At 32.6% G+C, this 8,721-nt stretch overlaps 1 protein-coding gene across 1 annotated transcript; it reads left to right on the top strand.

Moving 5' to 3' along the window:
* Positions 1-2,492: 2,492 nt before the first annotated feature.
* On the top strand, positions 2,493-4,489 carry LOC123700432. The gene is made up of 2 exons (XM_045647643.1): positions 2,493-2,965; positions 4,067-4,489. The coding sequence occupies exons 1-2, from the start codon at positions 2,690-2,692 to the stop codon at positions 4,487-4,489; spliced, it is 699 nt and encodes a 232-aa protein (XP_045503599.1). The 5' UTR covers positions 2,493-2,689.
* Positions 4,490-8,721: the final 4,232 nt, after the last annotated feature.

Below are 8,721 nucleotides of genomic sequence, written 5' to 3'. Positions count from 1 at the left end.
CCACTACGTCTATCTTTTAAATATAAGAAACTAGCATTCCGCCTGCGGCTTCGCCCGCGTTTTCCAAGAAAAACCCGCATAGTTCCCGTTCCCGTGGGATTTCCGGGATATAACCTAGCCTATGTTACTCGTTGATAATGTAGTTTTCGAATGGTGAAAGAATTTTTAAAATCGGCCCAGTAGTTTATGAGCCTATTCATTACAATCAAACAAACAAACAAAGTTTTCCTCTTTATAATATTAGTGTAGATAGTTAATAATAAAAGTAATAATTACCTAATAAATGTATAAAATAATTTTTTATTTAAACAAACAGCTGACGAGATATACGCAGTCGTATCAAAATTCAAAACTAATACTGCCCCAGATTCAAAAATCTTCGTCCGAAATTTTGTAGTCCCCTGACGTGAGTGAAGCCATGGGCGCAAAGCAAGTCAATAAGACTTGTATTTTACTAATGTCTATTTAAATTAATTTTGAATTAAGCCAGACACGTAGGTACCTTAATAAAAAAAATATGATTGACTAATGAACTTACAAAAAGTAGGTACCTATGTTTAACTTTATGCATGTTATTAAGTTTTTGCTGGTCGCTGTTACTAATATCCTTATTGAAAATTACTGCTTTGTCATCTTCCAAAACAACAATGAAAATATGCTAAATTATATGCACTATAATAAGACTGTAATAACTTTTAACCTTAAAAAGAAATATGGACAAATGAGTATAATAAGTAATGAAAAACAATTTGTTTTGCGAATAATTAAACAGTTTCTGTGTGAAAATGAAAGACATGTTTTGAAATTCATATAAACCAGTGTGTTTAATGTATTTGTGTATTCAATAAACTATAATACTGTCATCTAACGCTGGCAATGGACCATTATATCATTCCATATTCTAATACATAGTATCTCTATAGTAAGTAACAACATCACTACATAGTAAAAAACAAAGTCGCTTTCTCTGTCCCTATCTATGTCCCTTTGTATGCTTAAATCTTTAAAACCTGCACCCAACGGATTTGATGCGGTTTTTTTTAATAGATAGAGTGATTCAAGGGGAAGGTTTTAGTATATAATTTATTATATGTTTTATACAAAGAGGGCGAAGCCTCGGGCGGAAAGCTAGTAGAATATATATTTTATACTTCAGACTAATTAGTTAAAAATATAGACAGTGGCTATATAAAACATAATAATATATCAATTATTTAATATATTAAGTGGCTAGTAAAGCTGTCATGTTTGCATGGTTTAAAGTAGCTTCAAAGAAAGACGATTTGAATAAAAAAATACTTTGATGTAAAGCTTTATCTGTATCAATTGTATATTTTGTTATTTTTGATGTTATAACGATCATTAAATTTTTATTTTTGATGCTAATATAAAAGTTCCTTCCATCGAATAATCGAGATGTTTGGTATTCAGGATAGGTAAATCTGAAATTCTACAAAGTCAACACAATTTACGGAGTTTCTTTGCACAATGTAAATTCAACGTAATTAAATAAGAGGTTATTGAACTTTAAGCAAGAAATAACAATTTTTTTCTTAGAAAGTTATTATTACTACTGTGCCAACGAACCCGCGTGAAAAATCTAATATTTCTATACCTCATGTGTTATTCTGATACATAAACTACGTCATTGCCAAATATTTTCAAAATCGGTTCAGTAGTTTTCCCGTGATAGAGTAGCAAACATACATACCTCTATCATCAAACTTTAGCATTTATAAATTATAATCTATACTAATATTATAAAGCTGAAGAGTTTGTTTGTTTATTTGTTTGAACGCGCTAATCTCGGGAACTACTGGTCCGATTTGAAAAAGGATTTCGGTGTTAGATAGCCCATTTATCGAGGAAGGCTATATAGGCTATATAAATAAAATATATAAATAAATAAAATAAATAAAATAAAAAATAAATAAATATCACGCTAAGACCAACAGGAGCGGAGCAATGCGGGTGAAACCGCGGGGCACAGCTAGTATTAAGATACCTACCTATAAACGAATCAAACATTAGTTATATAATAAATTTTAATTAATTGAGAACGTAAAACACTATTTAAGGAAGTAAAATTTTATAGCAAATACATAATCTATATACACACACAAAAATTATAATTAATAACGAAATCAAATTGAATTTTAACCCCTTGCCCCTGTTTCTTATGGCCGCTGTACACAGGTAGAGTAAACGGTAGAGTAGAGCGATAGAGTACCTACTAACTATCCTACTTACTGTAGACACCATTGTTAGAGTAGAGTACTAAAATTTAGTAGAGTAGAGTGGCTGGTACCGTGGCAATAGCGGCCTTTATACGCACACTCTATCGCGCATGAATCAGCAATCGTGCGTGAAAGAGCGCGCGTATAAAGAGAAGGATAGACCACATGCCGCGCTCGTCAGTCGTGCGCGCAATCGCACTCACGGTTGTACTGTGGTTGCCTTTACACATAAATTCTTTCGCGCACGAATAAGATGGCGGACATACGCACGTGGAGCAAGGAATTAGTATTGGAGCTTATTACTTTATACAGATCTTTCCCATGTCTCTGGAAAATTAAATCGGTGGAGTACAAAAACAAGAATTTAGAAGACCAAGCATATAAAAAACTTGTCGAGTTTTGTAAAGAAAAAGGTTTTATTGACGCCAATCGTGATTTTGTTGTAAAAAAAAATGCAAAGTTTAAGGGGCTCGTTCCGAAAGGAATTGAAAAAAGTTATAGACAGCCAGCGTAGTGGAAGAGGAACAGAGGGCTTATACAAATCTTCCCTCTGGTACTTTGACTATATGCTTTTTACTAAGGACCAAGAAATACCTACCAATAGCATATCAAATATTGATGAAGATCTAAAGAATGAGATTATAAGTAACGAACATCTTCATCACGATGTTCTTTCGCCTCAGGAAGAAGAAAATACTGTTGGCGGAAATGAGCAACAAAATAAAATCGTAAGTGAACTTTATTATATTTTTTATAGTAAAGTATGTATAGTACAGTCTAGTAACATTACAAGTCAAACATCTTACTTTTTTTATCACCACGCCCGTTATAGCCCGCAGGAGTGGGCAGAGGTGTAATAATAATAGGTACACCCGCGTATTGCTAAAGATATATTCAGTCCCATCGAAGCAGGGAAACAACTTACCTAATTTAGTTTTATTATTACAGTTTTGTATTTTTTAATCTAGATACTCTTAAGCTCTTCCATTTGAGACCATACGATCTTGCCACTCAACACTTCCATCTGTATTAAAATAAGTTTTGTATTGATCTCTGTTCGTTTGGCTTCTAAACTATATCACTCGTTGGAACGTGTTTGAAGATTAATTAATGAAGTAGAATTTTCAACTGTCTCGCCATGTTGAATTGTGTCTGTTATAGCATCGTCCATTGTGAGGCTAGAAATTGAATATGAGTTACTGTGTTTGCACAAATAATTATGTAAAGTGCAAATAGCAAGGACGACATAACATATATTGTTGTGGCTTTTTATATTTATAGCGATAGCCGTTTGTAATAATCTAAACTTTGCTGAAATAATCGCAGGCATTTTCAACTACATTACGAGCTCTTAATAGTCTGTAATTATAAATCCTTTTTTCGTAATCAAGTTCTCTGGGAATATGGTGAAAATTTGATTCTATTACAAACGCTTCATCGCCCAAAACGACGAAGTTTAAGTTGTTAATAGTTTCATTATTTTCTGGAAAATTAAGTTCACCTGATTTCAATTTACGATAAAAATCTGTACACTCTAATACCCCCAAAATCGGATTTTCTTCCATTTTTACCCACATCGTCATAAATGAACTCATAATTACGACCAACTAAGGCCAGCAATACGATGCTATAAAAGTTTTTGTAATTACTAATTCTAGTAAACGGCTCCGGATTTCGGTAACGGCACAATGCGTATGTGTTTGCCATCCATGGCTCCCCCGCAATTGATAAATTGCCATTTCGTTTCAAATTCCTTTGCTACTTTAATCCATTCTTCCTTGGTAGACGGCATCTAAAAAGTGAAACAATTAAATTTTATATTTTTTTAGGCTGAAGCTACTCCGATTGAAGCGGCGAAACCTCAAAGAAATAAAAGGAAGGCTACAACCAACTACCAGGCAGAGTTCCATAAAGTCTGCTCTCATACAATTAAATCCAGTTACAAGGAACTTTCGGAGTTTGATGTTGCTGGAATAAATATGGCCAAAAAATTAGCCAAAATGAATCCGTTACAGGCCATTTATGCGGAATCTATAATAAATAATGTTTTACGCAGAGGGTTATTAAAAAAACTAACAGATGATACTGATATATGTGACAATTTTTGTAACAAGAATATTCAAAGAGCAACTGCAACTGCAACATCCTCACACTCGAGAAGTTCTTATGAATCACCATCCTTGGTAACTCAGTACCTTCCTTCTACCTCTAGTGAAACAAGGGACACAGAAGAAAATATAAATTTAGCTTAATTAATAAAATTTTATGAACAAAAAGATCTACAACTTTTGTATTAACAACTTTTTCACTTGAAATAATGTTTATTACGATTTACTTTTCACATTTGTCGTGTAAATTAAAATATTACTATGTAATAAACGTAAAACTTAACGTTCATCGGTAGTTTAAACTCAATAAAGTAAGTTTTTAAAGTGTTAAATAACACTATTGTTTCATTTTTATTTCCGCGAACTGCGGCTTAATTACATAAAATCTTTAATCGTTTCTAAAAGTACATCAAGCTTTAAGAGCTAGTATATAATCTATAAGTTTGATTGCGATACCAAGTGCCATAGTCACTTGGGCAATCTCCTTTATGTTGATTTTTAATATGCAATTTATGTTGATAATAAATATTAACAAACTTTGCAATAGACTTTTGTTTACCTTTACATATTCCAGCTTTAAACTTTCACAAATAGCTTGACACGCTTCTGGTATTATTTTAGAAAGAGATGGAGCAGATATACCGATACTGAATTTTAAGTCTTCAAATGAACGTCCTGTTGCTAGATATCGAAGGGTTGCGGCTAAACGTGCTTCTGCATTTATTTTTTCTCTCGTAACTGTATCTTGTTTGATTATTTTAAATTTGATTTTATTTAACAGTATATTAAATAACTCATTATTCATACGCAAATAATTCTTGAAATCGTCTGGATAGTTTTCTCTTAATTCTTTAATCAAAGGCACGTCACAATATTGCTGTCTATATTTTTTAACCCACACTGAACGTTTCTTTTTCTTTTTGAGTTCAATTAAACCAGCAAACATGATAACTTGCGCCACCCGATATCTTGTCTCCATTTTTTCACTTCTATCTCCCGCGGTTGTCGATAAAACCGTGTGCATTGCACACACTCCAACACGCGCCTCTTTCATGCGGTCTATCACGTGCGATTAGTCCTTACACGGCCGCTCATTCCGCTAAAGAAAGCAAACACGAATAATGCATATTATAAAATCAATTATACAGGGTGTCCCACTGTTGGTATACTAAGATCAAAAGAGGTTATAGTTTTCCATACGCTGAGTACGTAAAAAATACTTATAAAATTCCAGACGCAGTTTTTTTTTTCAAATAGATGAATTCTTAAAACTCTATGTGTACAACCATAACAAGCAATCCCAGCTTTGCTACCAGCAATCCTACCTACGACGACCTCCATCACAGGAATCATCCTACGATTTACGACCTATCGTTTAAGATTATGTTTTCATAGACGAAATGCTCACATTAGCGAAGCGGTATATGCCGGCTGCGCGAAGCTAAAGAAGATTTTCAGGAAAAATTTAGTAATTTTGTTGTTTAAGTATTTTTTACGTGATCAGTCTATGCAAAATAGTGGGACATCCTGTATAAATTTTAATGTATCATCAGCATTACGATGTAGTCGAATTTCATGTTTTTTCCTTTTAGATGCTTCTAGAAGGAAATATGCTAATTCTTATTGTTCTGTATTTCATAATATTATATTAGTTAACAATGTCTGTTTATTTATGAATAAGTAATAAGCATAATTTTATTGCATTTTTGTTTCATAAAAAGCCATAATATATTTTAATTAAAAAGCTATTCATAGCCCACTATCTCACATTTTTAATATGCATATTATGTTATCCTTGTGAACCAAAATATTTAAATTATATTTTGTGAGCTTGGTAAAAAATCGCTGAGAAATCAGAAAATGTAAGTAGATGTATTTCCTTTACAAAAATAAATTTACTTCATTATTCTTTGTTGCTTATGTATATAGTTTTCTCGTTATTTAAAACCTCATCAATAACTATTGACAGCTTAATTGCCCATACACATCGTAATACACAATATCACATTATGCCCGATACTCTACCATTCTTCTACAACTTACAAGTACTATACAAAAATGTTTCATATAGAAAACTAGGTTTTCGCCCGCGGCTTCGCCCGCGCAGTCAAAGAAAAAGCCGCATAGTTCCCGTTTCCATGGGATTTCCGGGATTGCGTCATTTTCCCGGGATAAAAAGTAGCCTATGTCCTTTCTCGGGTATCAAAATATCTCCAAACCAAATTTCATGAAAATTGGTTCTTTAGTTTAGGCGTGATTGAGTAACAGACAGACAGACAGAGTTACTTTCGCATTTATAATATTATAGTATAGTATGGATAATGGATATAACTGTCAACGATATTTAGAAAGAAGACAACTTTTATGTAACTGCATAATTGCATATGGTATAGAGATATTTTGATACCCGAGAAAGGACATAAGCTACTTCTTACCCAGGGAAAGGTTTTATCCCGAAAATCCCATGGGAACGGGAACTATGCGGGTTTTTCTTTGACTGCGCGGGCGAAGCTGCGAGTGGAAAACTATAGGTATAGACTATAGGCTATGTAATATAGCTATATAGGCTATATAAAGTTACACATATATCACAATATGCCCGATTCTACTACAAGTACCTACTATGCAAAAATGTTTCATATAGAAAATATAACCACATATAACTGTCTGTAGAAAGAAGACAACTTTTTTGTAGGTACCTACATAATTGCATAAAGGTAGCCTTTTATTATACAACATTCAACTTACAGAAAGAATGAATACAATATTTCAGAACTTTTTCAGTATTCCGTAGCTGCTCTTAACAAATATAAAACAATGAGATGCTCATATCTCACGTAGGGATTCTACGACTTATAATGTAGATAGGCCGGCGCTACGTTGCAAATGTTTATTTATAAACCCTGTAATGGCGGCAAATATCGACGATTATTTGTTGGGCCAACGCTGCCCATTGTGTAAATGGCCCAATGAGTTAAGAGTGCTTATTCAATCTAACGCAAGTCAAAATCTCCGCGATCTATTACGATAGATCGCGGCTTGCGCTATCATTTTACTATGAACAGCATAAGTCCACAGGAGAGCGCCGAGCAACATGTCCTCTCTCTGCAAAGGCTCGCTGCCGACTGATTTTAATCGGGTCGCGCGCAGTGTTTTATAGTACTTTAAAAAAAATTGTAGAAAAATAATAGAGGTACCTTAGTTGATTTTTTAAATGTTATCTTATAAGTAAGACGTTCTTTTATTGCAATATGTATAAATTATATTAAACTAAGTCAAATATCTTGGTAAAAATAATCATTTTGTCGACTATAATTTCTAAAAAAATTCACATTGTTCGGATTTTAATTTCGTAAGTTAGGAGTCCAAAATAAAAAAATCTTTTAACTAACTATTTTAATAAGGATTTTTGCAGTTAGTTAAAAAAAATTGTGTGTTAGATCTGTCAGCAATTTCAGATATTTTTAACTTCGAAGTTGACACTAAAAGTGAAATCAAGTAATAATCGGCTCAGTTATCTTGATGGTATTCACAAATACTGTATTAATTGAAAAAAAACTCTTAACTAACTATATAGACGATAAAGTTTCCTAAAATTATTAGTAATTCATATGTTTGTAAGATAAGTGGTTGATGGACAATCTGGTTTGAAAAATCACATATTTGAGCCAAACAGCGCACGGACCGCGTACACGGCCTTAACGGTGAAACCATACAACGTACGTAATTGTATGTGTAAATTTCCATGTGGGTACGTAATTAAGGCAGCGATTTAACATTAAATACTTATTAATTACTAATTATTAGTAATAAGTATTTAATGTTAAATTATTTGGCTTGTTTTTCCATTTTATACTAACCATGTCTTATGTACGTGTTTGAAGATGGTGTATTTTGGAGATGAAAATAAAGATTATTTAGGTAAGTAGTATGTTCAGAAAATTTGTTATAATCAGTATCGCACCTATTTGAATGATTTCATCAGATTTATGAAATCTACGTCCTTTTCAAAATCATAAGGATTTTCAGCAGATTTTTCTGTAAGGGGCCATTCATAAAATACGTCACACTAAAATTAACGTTTTTTGACCCCCTCCCCCCCGGTTGTCACGCTGTGTCACACTTTCTGTGACCCCCCTGGAAATATTTCGTCACAAAAACTAAGACCCCCCCCCCTAAACATGATAAATTTTGATTGATAATACACAAATTTTGATATTAGAAAATATTTTTTTTTATTTTTGTAATAAAATTTAAATATTAGCGCTCATGTTGAAAAAAATAAATATATCAAGTTTCAATTTATTGTAATAAATATATATACATTTAAATATCTGTATATATTTACTAATACGAAATAAATGACTTCTATCATT

This window comes from Colias croceus, chromosome 19 (assembly GCF_905220415.1).
Source record: "Colias croceus chromosome 19, ilColCroc2.1".
NCBI lineage: Eukaryota > Metazoa > Arthropoda > Insecta > Lepidoptera > Pieridae > Colias > Colias croceus.
Note: the sequence above shows the minus strand (reverse complement) of the source record. Positions and strands in the feature narration are given on the sequence as shown.